Below are 20408 nucleotides of genomic sequence, written 5' to 3' on the forward strand. Positions count from 1 at the left end.
CCAAGTAAGGTTTCTGATCACTAGCTGAAGAGCTTTTAGTCTGGATGACCCTTCTTTAAACTAACTATAAAATACATCTCAGTGTTCAAAATACATCAGCAGCACTCCTATATCATATGCTTAAGGAATGAATATGGATGGATTTTTCCATCAGGAAAATCTTATTTTCTCATCAGCAAATAACAGTGCCTTATTTTAAGGAATGATACAGCAAATTGGATTTATCTTGATACAATGCTTAGCATTAGCTAGCACCTTGCCAAAATTCATTCTTTAGCTGTGGACATTTTTCCCTACCAGGTGATATCTGGGTGCTCTCTTAAAAAATCTGACAGAGATGAACACACTTGATAAAATTAACTACCTGAATGAAGGAAAAAAAAAAAAAAAAAAAAAAGACATGGCTGTTAAGTTTTAAGGCTTTTCCCACAGAGGTTTGAAAATAAAGAGACGCTGCATAAAAGCAGGAGATTCAAATAAGATTCAAGTGTATTTCCTCTTAAGAACAAAGGACCAATTCTGAGTCTAATTATTGCATGCTGCTTTTAAATCGTTAGATTAAAAGCATACAAATTTGCTATTTCATAGGAACAACTAGCATCATACTATAAAGATATCTGTATCCATGTCTACTTCCTATACTCAGCTAAGATTCTGCTAAGACTCAGCCACCCACTACTAATGGTGTTCTGTCTCCATTACGCCAATGTCTTTATTCCAGACAACTGTGACCTAGTTCTTTGCAAACAGTTTGCACATACATGCTAAGCACCAAATAACTGTTACATCCAGACATAAGAAAATCCTGCAAAAGGAGTAGAATTTTCTTCAGTTACAGGACCATACAAGAAATATCATCAGAATGCTTAAGGGGCTTGTTAAGAAACATGCCTTGCATGGGACCCCATCAGCAAGGAAATAGTGTTTCGTGAACACTATCAAACATGCAAAAGTCATGCCCACCAGCATGGTACAGGCAATTTTTTTTTGTACACTAACATTATTTGAAAAAGATCACTACTCTTTATGAAGGCACCAGCATTTTTAAATCACAAAAAACCCAGTGAGCCTGTATAGAAGCATGCTGTAGACTTTAGTCAAACAACAAGTTGGAAACAAGGACTTTGTCTCCCCTCAACCCTTCAAAAGCAAGTATGTCACTCTGCTTTGCTCTAGCTAATCTCTTCAGAACTCAAAAAAAAAAACCCAGAAAAAGCCTACATGCAAACCTACATGAAAAAGATGAAGAAGTAAGGGAAATAAACCTTTCAGGCATCTCTGAATTCTACATTCTTACTCAAAATGTGGGCTGTGTCACAGGGAAGGGACACAGTACAATATACACACTCCCAAAAGCCCACACACAGCAGGTACAGCTGACTTCTGGAAAGCTTGACTGAAACAGGCTAAGCTACCAAGGGATGATATGAATAATGTTAATATTGGTTGTTTGGTCAAGATTAGTAGGCAGTTTTAAAATAACAAACAGTGAATACATTAGGATAGCTGTCAGGACCATGAATGAAACATACTGAAGAGGCCTTTGGTCACTCTCCACAAATCCCTAGGTATTAACATTCAAAGTTACCTCCAGTCCAACTTCTCAACCAAAAAGGCACAGATCAGAAATCCAGTTCTATTGAAACCATGTGTGCAATGGACACCTAGACAAGACAAGAAAAGGACATCATCATTTCCAAGTAGTTTTAACAAACATGTTTTAGTTTCACATGTGTGTGTTTGAATCCTTCTACCTTCATCATTAACATTAAAGAGTTATCTCCCTTCCCATCAAGGCAGCCCAGGTCACATAAGGCACATAAACCTAAAAAGCAATTTATTACATTATTTCTGCAAATTATTAGCAACAGGAGTACAGGATGCTTCAGTTCATCCCAAATCAAGAGCACTAACTTAATGCAACTGACATAATGGCTAATACAGATAAGATTCAAAGTATTTTTTTATGACTGTTCAAATGCTTATCAGGAGACAATACAATCAATTTCAATAATCTTACTTTTAGCGGATTTAGCAAGCATTACATTCATTTCACACCATCAGGCATAAAAATCATATCCAGATTACCTTACCACAAACTTGAAAGTGGTGTCAATAGACCACAATTCTATTTCAAATTTGCTGTTACCATGCTAAGACCAGACACTAATTTTGAAAAAAACAAAAAACAAAAAAACCAACAAACTACAAAAAGAAAACTATATAACAGTGTAATCACCTTGAATTACTTATCTTCTCAATGTAAGAAAAAAAGAATTAAGTCTTCAGCCTCTATTTTACTGATTTCATCCCCAGTGAAAGGAGAGGAAGAGTCAAATGCATTGGAACTTTTTTCTCTCAAGGCAACAGCACCATCTAGTGATAAACCAGTCTGAAAATTTGTGCTATTAAAAATGTCATGGATTCAGGCAGAGATGTTGCCTCTTCCTCATACTGCATTTTAAATTATAAATCTCCGACTATTAAAGTTTCCACTAACACCAAACACAATTATGCTTATTATTAACATATTTTTCAGTTGTGACCATAGAATCACAGAATCGTTTAGGTTGGAAAAGACCTTTAAGACCACCAAGCCCAACCGCTAACCTAGCACTGCCAAGTCCACCACTAAACCATGTCCCTAAGCACCACATCTACACGTCTTTTAAATACCTCCAGGGCTGGTGACTCCACCACTTCCCTGGGCAGCCTGTTCCAATGCTTGACAGCCCTTTCGGTGAAGAAATTTTTCCTAGTATCCAATCTAAACCTCCCCTGGTGCAACCTGAGGCCATTTCCTCTCATCCTATCGCTTGTTACTTGACAGAAGAGACCAGCAACCACCTCGCCACAACCCCCTTTCAGGTAGTTGTCGGGAGTGATAAGGTCTCCCCTCAGCCTCCTTTTCTCCAGACCAAACAACCCCAGCTCCCTCAGCTGCTCCTCATCAGACTTGTGCTCCAGGCCCCTCACCAGCTCGGTTGCCCTTCTCTGGACACGCTCCAGCCCCTCCATGTCTTTCCTGTAGTGAGGGGCCCAAAACTGAACACAGGACTCGAGGGGCGGCCTCACCGGTGCCCAGTACAGAGGGACAACCACCTCCCTGCTCCTGCTGGCCACACCATTTCTGACACAGGCCAGGATGCCGTTGGCCTTCTCGCCCACCTGGGCACACTGCTGGCTCATATCCAGCCGGCTGTCGACCAGCACCCCCAGCTCCTTTTCCAGCCCCTCTTCCCCAAGCCTGTAGCGCCGCATGGGGTTGTTGTGACCCAAGGGCAGGACCCGGCACCTGACACCATGAAGCAAGTCACTTAAGCTTTTACTGATTTCCTTACTTCTCTACCATAATTAGTAAAGTAAGTTTAGCAACAATTCACTTGATGGTTTTTCAGACAAAACGTGAATATCTATCTTTTTTTCTATATGCTCCCACTACAAGTATTTTATATTTTTTTACTGGAGATCCAAAAAATGCCTACAAAGAGTAGACTTTGATACTTCTGATAAAAACCAGAAACTTTATATGGGTAAACAGAAATATGTATCAACTGTATCAGGGTCAGCCGCCCCACCAAGCTTCCATTCTTAATAAAGCAAGGCAAAAACTACCACGAATTTCTTAGATTCATCCATTCTAACCTTTTAATAATACTAAAAACGGTGTAACTTTCATCAAATAAAATGAATTTTAGCTTCCTTACAGAACTTGTTCCCAGCAATCATTTCTCCTTTGTTTTCTGCTTAAGAAAATTTTTGCATTTTGTTTCCTTAAGGTTGGCAGGCATACTCCAGTCCTTCAAGTTGCAAAACTAGTTTCCATCCTATATTGTTCTAGCTGAATAGAAAATTTTGTTCACTTATTCACATTTCAGTCTCCTTTCATATCTAATCTTGACATTGGAAATGAAATTGCACACAATCGTTATTGTTAAGTCCTGCAGCTGTTACTGCTACCAAGAAGGTTAAGTCAATAATTTTATACACAAGACAAAGATAAGAAGCATTTCAGCAATGAGACCAACAGCTTGGAAGGGAAAGATCACACAGGGTGCAGTACTATCACTGCTGCAGACTGCTTTTGCTTTTGATAAAAACATCCTCCACACCAGTCCCTCTGATGCTCTGTCAGAGGAAACAAGTGTCCAGAACCAGAAACAACTTTTCAGCAATTCATGGAAGTGAAATGGAAAATCTCAATATTTCTCTTTTACTATGAAAGCCTAAACCTGACTCTTTCTAATTGGCTTTTTTTTCCCATAGATGTGAAACAATCTAAATAATGAAAGAACATTCCAAAATTCATAGAAGTCAAAAAGTGACTCAACACTAAAAATGGCATTTTAAAAGATGAAATACCAGTTAAATGGGTCTGCTATTTATAGGGTATCACCATGCTACCCATGCACCATATAAATTGCTGACCACAACAATATTTCAGGTTCTGAAAAACTGTTGGTGGACCAAGTGGAGGAACTGCAAAAGGAGAGTGAAAAATGAGGAACTGCTAAATGAGAGTGAGTGGGATCAGTCATCAATAATACTGAGAAAATTCCTTTGCTTAGATTTTTAAGAATAAGAGGCTGCAGTTATGAGTAAATATGAAATATATCTATCATTAGTTTTTACTGTTAATTTAAGATGGATATAATGGATATAAGAAGACATACCTATAAGCTCTGAGGGGTTCTTATCACTGAAGTGTTCACATACACGGATAAATGTTTCTGTATTCTCAGGTGTAGGGCACTCACCATGCCTGAAAAACACAAGAACACACAGATTAGGAGACAGCTAGGGGAAAGAGAAGAGATAAAGAAAAAGATTAATTACTTCAGTGTGATCTTTCAAATTAAAAGCTAAATATTAAAAAAGTGCAGACAACTTACCCTTTACACTGGAGCTTTATATATTTAATCCCCTCTTTCTCTATATCATTCCTGTCATAGAATCTAGTGGTGTTGGTCAAGTCTACCAGTAAACCCATTTTAACCTTAAAAAAAAAGTAAACATATATATGGTTCAAATATCAGTGCATAAACACTCAATGGCTAATAATATCCAAATTAAAAGCAATCTACAGTTGCAAGTTCAAAAATTCTTAAATATTGCATTTGTTCACAAAAATCTATATTTTACCACCATCACAGTCATCTGTGTTTCTCTGTGAAAGCTGGTGTCTGATAAGCACTAGCCATCAATTCAAAAACTTCAGTTTGTTCCCATCAATGTTTCTAAACAGGAAAGATCTGCTAACAGCAGGAAAGTATCTGATAAAGAATTATTTTAACATGTTAAAAGACAAATAAGGTAAAATCAGGTGCTCTTACACTTTAGGTAGAACAATATTAAACACTGGCACAGCAGAAGTACCATAAGAAAAATTAACTACTGAGACTTATATGTAAGTATACTCTCAGAAAAAATAACTCAATTTACCCATCCATTAGAATGCAAACCAAATGAACACATTTTCAAATTTAAACCAAAATTCCTTTAAATTCTCAGAAACATTTTATTCAAAGCTAATAAGTGAAACAACTTGAAATCTTCGAAGATGCTGTCAGTAAGTAAGATGGCAGTGTCAACCACTCAGATGTTAGGATGTACCTAATTCAGGCTCCCTTGCCCACTCTACCCTAACGCGTCCCCTTGTGCAGGAACTTACTTTCTTAGTCTTTGATTTTTATAGCTGTAAAATAGGTCTTTTAAAGCAGCCTTGTGGAAGTTATTGTTTTTAAAAAGCAAGATGGAAAGCAGAAATACCACTAGGTGGCATCCAACACAGAGAGCATCAGCAAAGTGCATCCTACTGATCCTTGGTCTAAACAAAATTTCCACCAACCATAAACCTGCCAGTATTACTGTGCAAAACCAGCTCACTAACACACCTGTGTACTGAAGGTATTCCTGGTTTCCTGCCTTATAAGTGCAAGTAATTGCTTTTGGTCAAAATGCTGAATGTCATGCTTTCAAGTAGGATCCTCACCATGAAACCAGATGTCTTTTTAAAAGGCATTGTAAGAGTGGTAGTTTAGCAAAATTCTTGTTCTATAACTTTGTCTTTTTTAAAGATACATCAATAGTGCACTTAAAAATACATTAACACTGAAGCATGTTATGCATGCAAAAACACAGAAGAACACTTCATCTTCAATATATTTAATACTCCAGCACAAACTCATAAACAGGATTTTGATCAGGTTTTATCCACCTTAAGGTCAACAGATTGGCAATAATTTAGCAGTGCAGTTGGAAGAATTACAAATTAAAACACTGCTTCCAGACAATTCAGAAAAGATAAATTCCAATTATAACTGGAATACAGTTCAGAAACAGCTGCTTCACATGGATTAGATATGTGGTTCAGTAGACCCCAAAGACAGATTTCCAATTATCTACAGAGGTAGTTATCCATGGTATTCCAAGTGCTGATTATATACTTTCATAATACTTTTATAATACTTCTATACTTTCATAATACTTTATCAGATATTAAAAAGCATCATGTTATATCAGCAGTGTTAAGCATTTGTAGTGTAATACCCAAATCAGTTCTGAATTTCTCCTTGTTTACTTCAACTTTGTATATTGTATTCAGAATGCTTTATTTCCTTTTATTAGTGTGTTTTGCAGAAATACAAGCTACCTCAATAGGGGTCCACCTGAAAACAATGTTACATCACCCAAAACTTCAAATATTTAGTGTCAACTGAGCTGTTAAACATACAGACTGACAGCATACTGGCCAGTGATTAATGCTGTAAAAAGTATACAAAAGGCAATTAATTCAATGATTACTTTCCTCCCCCTCCATTCTCAACAGTATTTAGCAAATATCTCAAAGACTACTTAATTCACAAGTAAGACAACACAAAATTTCCAGGTGCTACACACTGTAGGTCTGTAACACTATGACACTGACATAAACCAGTTCAAAATAACTGTTCAGAGAATGACATATTCCAATACCAGTACTTCTAGGTGACTGTCAGGAATCCACAGAGTATCTTCCAGTAACATGCCATGCCCCCCAAGAAGCATAAGAATCTGCCTCTATGTTCTGCACCCTATCAGCAGTGTGGTTAGAGTTGGCAAAAAAAGACTGATATGACAATCAGGTGAGTTTTCACCAGAGAGCTCTAGACTATGAAGCCACATAAATGGCCGCCTAACTACCCTCCTCCCCAACTTCTACATAGCTCAGCTTGATAACCTATTCTTTTATGTACAATACGAGGTTAGGTGTTAACGCTTCCAAGATGTCCTCAGCTAAGGGGAAAAACATTTTCAAAGTAAGATTAAGATTTAACGAAAACATCATTTTAAAGTAAAGGTTTTTGCATTCAGTTCCAGTCTAGTAAGAAAGAAGACATTTCAAAATGTGAATTGCTCTTGAAAAAAATACTGTATCATCTAACAATCTGGAGAAAGGGAAAAAGAACTGTGAGGAAAACAACCTTTAATAATAGCCTGAAGACAGATTAAAAGGTAACACTTTAATATATCAAATTGTTAAAGGAGAGCTGCAAGAAGAAATGCAAGTGATTTGCAGAACATAGTTTCACATCCTCCCATCCAAAAGCAGAAGAGATACCATTCCATTTTAGTGTTAAAAACTCAAAGCCAATTCCCAACCCCACTGTTCTCGAATACCAGCAGCTTCAAATGTTCCCACCAGAAGCCTCCAAACTTCCCCAAACTCCTGCTACAATGAAGAATTATCACTGAGATGTTTGAAAGCACAAAAATTTAATTTTATGGCAAGCTTTTAAGCTCAAAGAATACTCACATGGTTTTCTCTCAACTTTTAGAAATTACTCTTTTAAACATACTCGCTTACAGATTTCAGTTTCCTGACTGACATGTAGAAGCCATGAGAACAGTTGATTCAGTACGAGAAGAATGTTGATAACACACTGATGTTTTCAGTTGTTGCTAAGTAGTGTTTATACTAAGTCAAGGATTTTTCAGCTTCTCATGCCCAGCCAGCAAGAAAGCTGGAGGGGCACAAGAAGTTGGCACAGGACACAGCCAGGACAGCTGACCCAAACTGGCCAAACGGGTATTCCATACCATGTGATGTCATGCCCAGCATATAAACTGGGGGGAGCTGGCCTGGGGGCATCACTGCTCGGGAACGTTATAACTGGGCATCGTTTGGCGAGTGGTAAGCAATTGCATTGTGCATCACTTGTTTTGTATATTTCATTTCTTTCATTATTATTATTGTCATTTTTTACTGTTATTATTATTTTCTTCCTTTCTGTTCTATTAAACTGTCCCTATCTCAACCCATGAGTTTTACTTTTTTTTTTTTTTCCCCTGATTCTCTCTCCCATCCCACTGGGTGGAGGGGAAGCGAGTGAGCGGCTGTGTGGTGCTCAGTTACCGGCTGGGGTTAAACCACGAGAACACTACAATGTACTTCAGACCCAAAGTGTCACCAAGCATTTGAAACATTGCATTTAATCTGAATAGGAGAATGAAATATAGCAAAGTGTCTACTAGAGAGGAAATTCTGAACTACAGGACTCTAGGATTTCTGGCCTGCTATTCCTTTGCCATTATTACGAATCATTTCAATCATATATAAGTGAAGATCTTGTGAAGTGACACTGTTCCTCACACATTTCATGGAGCAGTAAACCAAACAGGCATCCGATATAATTTAGCCAAAGCTATAAAAGCATGTAGGGCATATAAAGCATATAAGGCCTGAAAGCAGTTTCCTTGCTTTACAGAAAGCATAAACATTTGTGCTCTCAATTCATGGCACTAGCTGCATGTAACACACTACAATTTAGAGACTGCAAGGCAAAAGAAGAAGATAAAGAAATTTTAAAAAAGCCAGGGGATTATGTAACATAATCAAGTATACAATTATGATGTTCCAAAAATCCATGCAAAAAAATACTAGTACCACAGGAATTGAAACATTTCAGTCACTGAACTGGGGTTATACTACGCTTGTCCTGATGATGACAATTCTCTCCTATAGAACAGATTCTAGTACACATACATTCATCACACAGGGGCTTTGCTCTGCTTGAAACCCTGACATGACACCGGTCATTACAGTCATCCTCTCAGTCATGCTCTCCTAAGTTTGCTCCTAGAAAGTTCTTAATAGAAGCTGATTTTTTTAAAGAATACCTAAGCTAAAATAGATAGTCACCCACTGGAAAAAATGTTTTTCCGGTCAATGTTTTGCATGAATCACATCTTTCAGTCCACCACACCCATTGAATGACACAGCTCTGGAAGAAAGACTAATTTTCAGTTGTTGAGCAACTTCTCACTAAAACATACATTTATTTCTTACAAGGACTGTTACAACACTACAATCTTAGACACCACATTGAAAGACAATTGAAACTAGTTATTTTTCTTGCTTCTAATTGTAAAAGATGACCGGATAGAAGGAAAAGCAGCTCATCAATAGCTTGAAATTCTCATGTTCTACATACAATAATACCAAGATCTTCACACCACCTCCATTCTACTCATACTTATTTTGGCCAGGCCCTCCATGTCCTCCTACAGTTATAAAAGCCTTCCTCCTCACTTTCTCACATATCCAGCTATTAATGCCTTATGCATGTGCTCTTCTGCTGCTGTGTAATTAAATGGGCTTAGCTAGGTTCCCCTTGTATAACCCCAGAAGTTTCTCATTAGAAGCTGGAACTTGAAAACATCCTCCCCAGGAGGGAGAGGGCATACTACAATACACTGAATTCTCTCGAGTGCCAGGATTTTTTTCTTGCATTTCTTATTTGAGGAAAATATTTTAAATTAGTGATTGAATTTCTCCATGAAAACAATAATGTGGCTGAAAACTAGTTTTCCTAATAGGAATATTGTAACTTGAGCATGCTAATTGCCCAAACATTCTTTTGAGCTAACTGATGTCCTAGCTCTTCATAACAGAAATAAAACTGCCTTTTATAAAGCATAAACAGTACTAACCTACCTACTCAAGAAAGAAACAAAAAAAATAAAATTATTCACACTGTCACCAATTGCTCCTGCAAATTTTTTTTATGAGACCATTAAGATACTATGTCAATATTGGCAATCAGAAAAATGGGGTTGCTATTCCTTATCACATCAGTTTCTACCATTCAGATTTTCAGCAACCAGCTCCATGAGAAAAAGGACTCACACAGGAAGTTTGTTCAAGAAAGTTCCTCCCAGACAGATATTGTCTTAAATGCTGAACTGGTACCTTCAAAAACCTGTGGTACCAGCAATATCTTACTATTACCAAAATCCAGACGTAAAAGTTTCTGCTGAAGTCTCTTATTTGGGAGATAAATTATATGGACTTAAGTAATAACGAGGTTTCAGAAGTGATTCATTCTGCAAAGCACTAGCAGTAAAACACACTGCAGTAAAATGATTAGAACCATGCACAGTGAGGTACTTTTGCCTTGGGAAAATCCAAGTTCTCCTCAATTGCACGTTCATCTCATTGCCAGATTGTTGGTAAACTGCTGTTCTACAAATATAGCACTTCAGTGATCCACTGCATATCTCGGCAAATAAAAAATTGTGTTTTCAAATAGGAAACATTTAGCAACAATATCAGGGTTCAAGACAATATAATAGATATGATGAGAGCAGGGAGTTTGAGAGAAATTATGCGTTCTGCTTGTTAACCAAAATTACCAAAACATAAGTGGGGATTGTCTTGCTAGTAATTGTACTATCAGATTCTAACCATCTGATGTCACTCAAGACATTACAAATTTGTAGTATTGCAACAGAACTGACTGATGTGCCTAGTGGAAAGGCTATGAAGGCTCACCATGATTTCTTTTTTGGTGACAGACCACTAACAAGCAAATAGAAATTCTGAGTAAGTCTCTGAAGTTCTCTAACTTCAAAATAGATGCAGAATTTTAAATTACTTTAAACCATGAAACAGATTGGTTTTGGAAAATTTCTAGGTATGCCCATTAAAGCCGGTCAGAGTCAAAACCAACATAATGCATAAAAGAGGAGCTCAAGTAGAATTTATATGCATAGATCCAAGAATTCAAACAAGAAAAATCCTACCAATTCAAGCACCTGAAAACAGGCACATATGCCTCACTGATAGTACCTTCTTATCACATTAGCCCACAGGTACTTCTATCACTGCTACACTGAGTAGCTCACAGTCTAGTTCATACCTAAGCCTAAATAAGATTCATAAAATGAAGATTCCCATATTTTAGTCACCTGACTCTTCTGATGTTTAAGCTCTGATATTGCTAAACAAATTCAGAATTAATTTAACTTAGATCAACAGCAAAAACAAAAAAAAACACAGAAAAAATATCACTAGCATAATTAGTTTCATGGAACAGTCAAAAAAAAAGATGGTGCTAACCTTTTATATAACAGTTTAATAAAAAGATTAAAAGAATTAGTTTGTAGGCCTGCCTTTGCCTAGGAGGTTCAAAATCCCATTTCCCACATCTCCAGATGCACTGGACTGGGCACAACACTTCACAGACCTACATGAAAGGCTGGAAAGGTCCTGTTCCCCACCTTTATTGTCAAAGCTGTGCTACAGTGCAGAACAACATGCAAATTGAAATGGACAGACAGAAATGAGTGAAACAGAGAATGAAGAAGTAAACCAGTAACACAACTCTGTAACCCAATGATAAAGGCATCCACCCACCTTCCTGGGTCCCAGTCCATCCTCCTAAAATTTTTTTCTGTTTAATGCATTTTTTTTTCACTAAGAAGTTACTGGATAAAACCCATAAATTGATTTCTTCCATACTTGGGTATGACTGGTTAGATACCATAAAGCATTCTATGCATCAAAAGAAGAAAATTATGCATTGAAACTACAGAAGAGTTCTATGAAATTCTCCTTTCACTTTTAAATGCTTTCACTCCTATAAACGAAATTGCAACTTAACATATCCATACACAAGAGACATTTGTAAAACTACAAACTCATCGACTATCTGAATTTTACGATGACATCTCTCCAAGACGCAACAGTAATAACAGAGAAGAGTGAGATTCTTGCTGCTAATACAGTGAATGAGCTGGTGGACTTTGCACAATTCTTGCCTACAAGAAAATACTTTTGGAAATTTAGGAGTTGCAAAGAAAACCTGAAAATATAAACAAAAAAATAACTTTTCTGTACAGATGTCTCAAAGGAAGCCATCAACCACTTTTTTCTTAAATCTGAAAAGTAACATTTGAATAAACATTAACAATGAAAGTAATGTTTCAATTACTAGAAAATTTAACTTTACCTTCAGACTCTTTAAGTAGTTGGATAACATACTCGGGTGAAAACGATTTTCTTCAGCAACCTGTTCATCATATCTTGGTCCTAACATTGTCTTCAAAGGTAAAAACTTCCCTATGAAAGATAATCAAATTTGCAGTATTTTACATATACTCATCTATATGTACACTTAGAACTTAGCAATTTCAAAGCAACATGCTGAGCAGATTTAGAGGTTCACCTTCATTGAAAAATAATCACAGGAAAAGCATCAGCAACAGTTGAATTAGAATATTCTTTAGTTATGAGTTCTCAGAATTCACAAGTAAGTTTAGAAGATTAAAAGAAATACAGGTCAGATCAGCTTATCTAAAAAAAAGTAATTTAACATTTTTAGCTAGCTTTTAATGTGGTTTAAGCTGCCAAGTCATAGTGCATAACAGAATAGAGAAAATTTAAACTCGTTACAGTTAAAAACATGAAAATAGCACTTTAAATGACAGTTTGTTACCCAACCATGTAAATATCAGCTTTGACTACCTGCAAATATAAAACACAGTAAAGATCGCTGCAAAAAAATTGCATTTGATCCAGAACACCTACGCACAACAGATCCTTCTGACATGCTCCTTAAGGCTTGTTGGAAGAGTTCTGCGGCAGTGTCAACCTTCCCTCCGAAACACAACACCTATGTGCTATTCAGACATTGGGGAAGTTAGAAGACCACAACAAACACTTGACCAGAATTAGTACTTCCTGGACTACATCCATCACTCCCTAGAAACCCAAAATTTTTTTTAGTATTTATTTTATTTTTCATCCATCACATCCACCACAGAATATCTGAAATAATCTCATTAGAGATCTCTAGCTCGCTCTTTCTGAACCCCAGCAAGCTACAGTCAAGCCTTTCCCTCCAAGTGCAGCAGGAACAGGTATCTGAGCAGCATGTACTGACCCAACAGCTCTTCCTGCGCTTCTAAACAGAGAAAAACCTAGAGCTCAGGTCACCGCCACCACGTCTGCCTGGGAAGCAGCACACCTCCTCCCACACATACCTGGGATCCTGCACCGCAGTTAGTTGTGGAAAATGAATGCAAAGCGACAGTAAGAAAGAGACCTGGTGTAACTGCCCAGCCACACCAAGGTTAATGATACAGGCAGGGAGTAAAACTGGGAGAACTTCAGCATTTCCAAATAGCTCTGAAAATATGTAAATGAATTATATCCCAAGACCAATCAAATAAACCCTCCCCCAAGAAAATAAAAAAAAAAAAATAGTGCCCCAGAACTCTGCTCCCTTTTTTTTAAAATAAAACTGTTCCCGTGCTGTTAAAAAGATAGTCCTTCTAAAACCAAAGGAAATGCAACCATGTAGTTGTATAGCAGAGCAGAAGAGCAGCAGAAATGGTTTTTTCAGTGCAGGAAGAACTCCAAATTAGAGCACCAGACATAAATCTTCCAGGAAAAAAAGTGCTGCTAGATCCTGATGTTGTCAAATTATATTTCCAAGATGCTTCTAATAGCACTTAACTTACCTATTTCCTGGGGGGGGGGGGGGGGAACCAGTTCATTCTATACACAATTACTTTTTTTTTTTAAACTTCAGTAACTTCTAAAAAGCTTTTCCTATTTAGAAACACAAATACCCACAAGATATTTTGAACTAAGGGAAAAGATAACACCTTTCTATACTATTCCTTAAACTGTCTGATGCATCTGTTCAGCTGTGTAATGTAGAGTAACAGCCACAATCCACTAGTCTTTACACAGTATTTAAATGTTCAGTTTCAGATCCTCAAGTGAACCAGCACACCCAGCACTAATCCTAAAAAATTCTTCTAAAATACTCAGGAAAATACTGCTTTCTCATCAAGACAGAACATTTCCTCATAATAAAAGAAACAAAATAGTCTTGTTTTCAGCAAAACAAAACCACATGGAATGAAGAGACACTAAAACACCCATTGTATCCAGCTAGAAATCAAGTTTTGAGAGAGAAGCTCACTAATCTTTGTAAAAATAGAAAAACGCATACCATTTTTATTAAATGAATGCTGCTGAGAGGTTTCTCTATTCAATAAATCAAAGTTTGTAGAGTTCTTTGTAGCCTTAACTTCTATCAAAACATCTTATATAGTCTGAAATAAGCATTCAACTTCTAGGAAAGAGACATTATAAACCACAGAAGACAGATAGTTACGGAAACTGAGAAGCTTTACGCAACTTGTTAGCTCAGGTTTGACATTAATCAACAACATGAGGAACACCCTCACTGTTACACTTGTCTGAGACCATTCCAAGCTTTACAGCTAAAAGGAGAGTTATTCAGTCATATAGTCAATGTACACATTAAACAGTAATAAATTTATAGTCACTTCAACTTATTTGACCATTAGAAAAACTCCTAACTTCACTTTACTTCCCTGTGCCTTTTCATTCCACCAGTTATACATCCTCCTCCCTGGTCATGGCTGTTGGGTTGGCTACCTCCCCTCCATTTCCCCATTTCTTGATCCATCTACTTTAATTTTCTTGCTTCTTTGTGTTCCTTGTCACCTTCAACACTATCATTCAGCTTCTCTCGCTCACTATTAACCCTTCCACATTAACTTGTAATCTTCCTCTGTACAGACTGATTAGGCAAATCCTAATTTTGGATTATTTTAATGCAAAAATCTATCATCACCGTAAGTTTTGCAAAACACCAAGCATGCTTGAAAATTTTTAACTTTGCCATTTGCCACGCCTATCCTAATACATCCATTCATCCATTACAGAACATGAAGAATGTAACTGAACTTTTTTTAGCCAAGGCATTCAAGAAAAGGAGCTCGACTGACAAAAGAGTCAATGGATACATAAAAAACTACCATCCTTTATGAGAAGCTGGGAAAAGAGAGTAGAGTTGGAAAACAGTGCCTGGAGGTTAAGATCGTTTCCTCTAGCATTCGATGAGAGACAGTACAATCGCACTGAAGACTCTCCTGTTCTCCACCTTCTAGAACAGAAAACGAACATGTTTATTCTCTTCTCAGTAGTGGACCTTGATTTAGTGTCTGATTTTCACTCTGATTTCGTCCTGAGCAACCATAATACATTCCTGTTCATCACCAAGAAAAGACAGACAAAGTAGTCTAGTCAGCATCCCCTGCAGCATTTAAACACCTTTACACAGCTGTGGAAGTGACAAGCAGTTTAATAGAGCCCATTTACTATCACTTCCAAAGATCAAATCCAGATCTTTGGAAGAATTTAGGTGCCCAACTTCTACAAATTCCAATTTGGTGGTATCATTGAGAAACAGAGCTTATATGGCAGCAAACAAGCTACCTGCCAAGGTTAGAAGAGAGCAGTTGAATTCATGTAATTTGGTTCCGATTTAGGAAAATTTTGTAATCAGATTATGAAAACAATGGCTCTGGGATCTTGTTTGGTTTGTTGGTTTTTTTTGTTCCCTTTGGGTTTTGTTTTGGTTTTTTTAAATGAATTACATTTCTCTGCAATATAATTTCACATTATACCTACGCAGTAAGCACTATTGTCCTAGTTTACATTCTTGTTTTTTTCTAAATTGTGACTGCTACACAGGTATTAAAGATCTTGAATGCGATCTCATATTGTGTTCCTCTTACAACAGAAAACCAAATTGCCCTACCTGGCAAATTTGCTATTTGGTCTTTGTACAGAAGCTTGAAAATCCTTCCCCGCGTGCATGTAAGTCCCTTTCAGGCAAGTGTCATTAAGCTACAGAAAATCGAAGCTTTAATTCTAAGAAAGATTTCTAACCTCTCTGAGTAATATGCACGAGTACAAATGAAGCAGTAGCTACAATCTCTGCAAGAGTTTTGCCCTACATCTTATGCTGAAGAAGTGATGTAGTAAAAACTGATTGCAACTCAACTCAAGCCTCCATGCATAAGCATTTGAAGATTAATCAATTCTTTATGTTGAACTAGATGATCTGACAGTAACAAGGTGATATTTTACATGGGCATCAAAGCATCCCAAGTCATTAGTGTATCTAAACTAGATTAGGATAATAATTGGAACTCCTCAATCATATTTTCAAATTAACTTCAAAATGTTACCGGAACCTTGACACTTGACTTCCACAATTAAGTTCGAATTTGTCAAATAGTTTCAGAAAGTGGGTATTAAAAACCACGTTCCAAATTAGTTACCTGTATAACAGATGGCATTTCCTTAGGCTGAAAAATACGTAAAAATTCTAAAAATAAGAGCCCAGTATGTCAGAACATAGACATCAAGTGGATAAATCTGAGAGAAATCAAAGTGAACAACATAAGACGTCACATTTCCTACATATACATGCTCTAATTTGGGGACATTTTTTATCTCAAAATTCTACAGCATACCAGTGGAAAAGTTACCCTTAATTTAGTCTAATTTTCTGTGACATGAAGCTATCAACTCAGTAAGTAACAGTAGCCACTAATTGTGTATGACCATGGTATGTTTAGATTGAGCATTGATTAGGAAGGCTAGACTGTGTAAAGTGACTAAGGTTAAGAAAGGGAAATTTGAACAAAATGAAATAGTCAACTATGCTGAGTCAAAGCATCCATTTCACCTAGTATCTCATCACCAAACCAGGTCAACGACAGTTGCCTAAGAAAGAGTGTAAAACAATGACAATGACAATCCATCACCAGATTATTCTCCCCAGCTGCAACAAGCTATACCTGAGCAACTTCCTGAACCACGGGCACTGCTCTTCTATTTAAGGTGCTATCTCTACAACCATAGGCAATATGGATGTTTTTAATAATATCTCACTGTTCTGCATGCTGCAGGTATGCCTAGAACTGGATTAACTGACATAGATCAACAGAAGGAGACTGAAAGACACTGGAAGACACTTCTCATGTCTTTTCTTCAGTATCTTGCTAGCACTTTCCATGGCAAAACCAAAATGGACTGGGTTTTCGGTGGTTATAAAAAGTAGGTACCTGCAGACATGGTGATACCAAGGCAGTAAGGCTGAAGCAACCTGATCACTTCAGATCTAAGAGTTCAGAGAAAGCTATTTTCATCAAGTACATGACTGAGGTGCTACCACAATGCAATAAATGTAAAAATGTGCCATCCTGAAGAACTGCCAGAACCAGAAAGTGGCAGAAAAACACCAATATTTAAAGAAGTAAACTGGAAAATAATGGGAGACGTAGATCAATGCACCTTGTTCAGAATGAAGGCTACTGTTAACCTGAATGAAGCCAATCTCACCAATAGAAGAGCTCCAGGCCTCGTTAGTACTTGCATTTGAGGTCACCTAGAAATTCTAGATGCCACAACCATAAGACAAGAGGGTCATGACCAAACATTTGATGAATATTGGTCAACAGAAACCAGGCAAACTTTGTTCAGCGACATTCAGATGGGAATAAAGTTATGCACAGATGCTTAGAAATTTGACTGAAATTCTAATAAAAACTAGAATATAATAAATTTCGGAGACAGTGCCAACATCAATACAATAAAAATTATCTCTCAACAAAACTGTTAGATGTCTTTGAATGTAAAACAGCAAAAAAGGAGAGAAGCGGCCTACGATGACTTTTGGTAAGTTGTAAACACTAAAAAACTAAAAATCAGGTGAACTAATGTAATAATACATTAAGATAAAGCAGGCAAAGAAATGAACCACATGCTTTCCTTTTTTTTTTTTTTTTTTTGTGCAGTAACTTCTTGTGCATGATCGCACAGAATGGAAAAGAATTACCTTGCAGTTACTGAATAAACAAACACACACACTCTGATGGCACAGCAGATGACATGCTGATGACCTGCATTCTTGCCTACTCTATATTGCTATTTTTGAGAAGCCACTGCTTAAAAGACAAACAAACACAAAGCGACAACTTCTAGAGATCAAGAACTTGCTGAGAAGAAAAACAAAGAATAAAGAGTCATTAGTCTACATTTGTCATGGTCAAAGACTAACAACTTAGGCTATCAAATCTCCTATTAGATACAAAGCAATGCATTTGCCAGCGATCAGGAAAAAGAGATAATGGAGATGAGCAATACAATGCTGTTATTTAATTGAGTCAAGTTCAGAGAAATATAAGGAACCTGAGGGAAAGCAGTAACCCACAAAATGAACAACTGAAATTAAATACTGATAAATGTCAAAAAACGCATACTGATGGGAAGATTAAGCCTACTGAGATGTCTCACCAGGTTCTAAATAAACCTGTAAGCAGTCATCAGTGTCTTCAGTTCCACAACCAACCGCCGCCAAAAAAACGTAATACGATGTGGAAACGTGGGATAGAAAACGCAGGAGTTGTAACTACTAAGCAAATCATGGCACAGTGCCATCTAGAATAGCATGCTGAGCAGCAAGTGCTCTATTTTGAAAAAATACCTTTAAATTATCACAGAAAGGAAGATGAAAGGAGTGAAAACTAGAAAATATTGTGGTAAAAAACCCTGGGGGTTGGAATTGCTTACCTTAGCTTACCTTATAAGGGAAAGAAGAACTTGAGAAAACTGCAAAGAGCAAAGTTTGTTTACTCTATCTCAAACCAGGCAGCAGGGGAAACATGCATCTGAGGTCAGTATGGTAGTTAACTCACAATCAAAAAGCGTGTGTTTACATGATACCTAATTCGCTGCCACTAGATGCCAGCAAGGCTAGATACCTAGCAACAATCGAGACAGACAGCATGTTACGAGTAAGAGCATCCAAGATGACAGCAATCACTGACAAAACCTGAAATACACATGGAACTTCAGAGTACAACACTTGAACTCATCCTCCAGCTAAACAGCTTAGGAACACACCAGTGACTGACAGATCACCATCAGTCGGCCCAGATCAACACTGATAATAAACACCAGAGCCTTCACGGAAAAAAAAAACGAAAAAAAAACCAAGGAAGAGGCTGCACAAGGGACTCGTCAGGGCTGAGGTATGCTCCAGTACGGCAGCTTCTGCACGTCCAGCTGCCGTCTCTCTCATCAGACGTGACGGACGGGAAGTTTTCAGCCCTAAACCTAACCGGTGCGAAGCAAGAACCCAGCATGAAGGCTCCCAAGAGCAGGAGGGGGCCTGTACCCCTGCAAGGGAGCCGGGGCGAATCGGTTTCATGGGCTGCACCAGCCGAAGAGCGGGCGGGCGGGCGAGCCCCCGCGCTGAAAGCAAAGCCCCGCTGCGGGCCGGGCTTTAGGGAAAACAACCGCCCTACGGCAAGTCAGCTCCGGGACGAACACCGGGCCCAGGGAGGTCGGGGGGGGGGGGCGGGAAGGGCCGCCCGGCGCCCCCCGCGGCCGCGGGACAAAGAGCCCCGGCCGGGCCGGAGGGCGAGGGGCCGCGGCGGCCCCGAGGAGGCCCCCGCCCGCCTCACGGCGCTGAGGAGGAGCGGGGGGGGGGGGGGTGGCGGGCCGGGACCGGCGGGCAGGGGAGCGCAGCGGAGGGGAGGGGGTCGTCCCCGCTGCCGCCGCGGGGCAGAGCAGGACCGGGCCGGGCCGGACCGGGCGCTCACCTGCCACGGGCTGCCCCCTCCTGGGGCAGTGGAGCCAGCGCGGCGGGATCTTGTTGTAGGACATGGCGGGGCCCGGGCGGCCGCTGCCCGCCGACGGGGAGTGGGGGGGGGGGGGAGAGGGGAAGGGGAGGGAGGGGGCGCGGGGTGCGGGGCGGGCGCGGCCCCGGGGCGCTCAGCGGCGCCGGCGGCCCCTCGCCCGCGGCGCCTTCATTCAGACCCAGCTCCGCCTCAGCCGCCGCCGGCCCACAGCGCACCGCGGCGGCCGCGGCCGCTTCCGCTTCCGGGCCGGGGCCCGGGGCTGAGCGGCGCCGGGGGGAGGTGGGGGTGGGGGGGTGGTGGGCGGCCGGCCCTGCGGCTGCCCCGGGGAAGGGCGCTGGCGGCGCGGGGCCCGGGAGGAGGGTGAGGGGAAAGGGCTCCGCGGCGGGTGTGAGGCCGAGGGACCTGTCGCTCGTTGTGGGGGTGGCGGGAGAGGGAGCGCTTGGCGGTGCCGGGCTGTGCGGCTAGAGAAGCCCGAGGTGTCGGCTGAGCTGCTTTTCCCTCCCCTCCGACGCGAGGCCTGTTGGGGCGGGGAAAGATTCCCGGTGCAAAGCGAGGAGGGCTTTTCGCTCCGAGAGGGCAGCCGAGGCGAGGGCTCCTCAGCCTGGAAG

General features: G+C 39.6%; 1 protein-coding gene across 2 annotated transcripts in view; it reads right to left on the reverse strand.

Moving 5' to 3' along the window:
• Positions 1 to 19981, reverse strand: part of RNGTT (RNA guanylyltransferase and 5'-phosphatase) — a 184192-nt gene extending 164211 nt beyond the window's left edge. Inside the window, exons 1-5 of one of the 2 annotated variants that reach the window (XM_075046597.1) lie at positions 19762 to 19981; positions 12273 to 12382; positions 4893 to 4996; positions 4674 to 4762; positions 1589 to 1664 (exon numbers count right to left, since the gene is read on the reverse strand). In XM_075046597.1, coding sequence (XP_074902698.1) covers positions 1589 to 1664; positions 4674 to 4762; positions 4893 to 4996; positions 12273 to 12382; positions 19762 to 19825 — 443 coding nt within the window. In that variant the 5' untranslated portion in view covers positions 19826 to 19981. Of the gene's footprint in view, positions 1 to 1588; positions 1665 to 4673; positions 4763 to 4892; positions 4997 to 12272; positions 12383 to 12850; positions 12909 to 19761 lie in introns of those variants that run through there. The other variant, XM_075046598.1, reaches the window with a different exon arrangement.
• Positions 19982 to 20408: the final 427 nt, after the last annotated feature.

The sequence above is a fragment of the Buteo buteo genome, chromosome 15, assembly GCF_964188355.1.
Source record: "Buteo buteo chromosome 15, bButBut1.hap1.1, whole genome shotgun sequence".
In the NCBI taxonomy this organism is placed as follows: domain Eukaryota; kingdom Metazoa; phylum Chordata; class Aves; order Accipitriformes; family Accipitridae; genus Buteo; species Buteo buteo.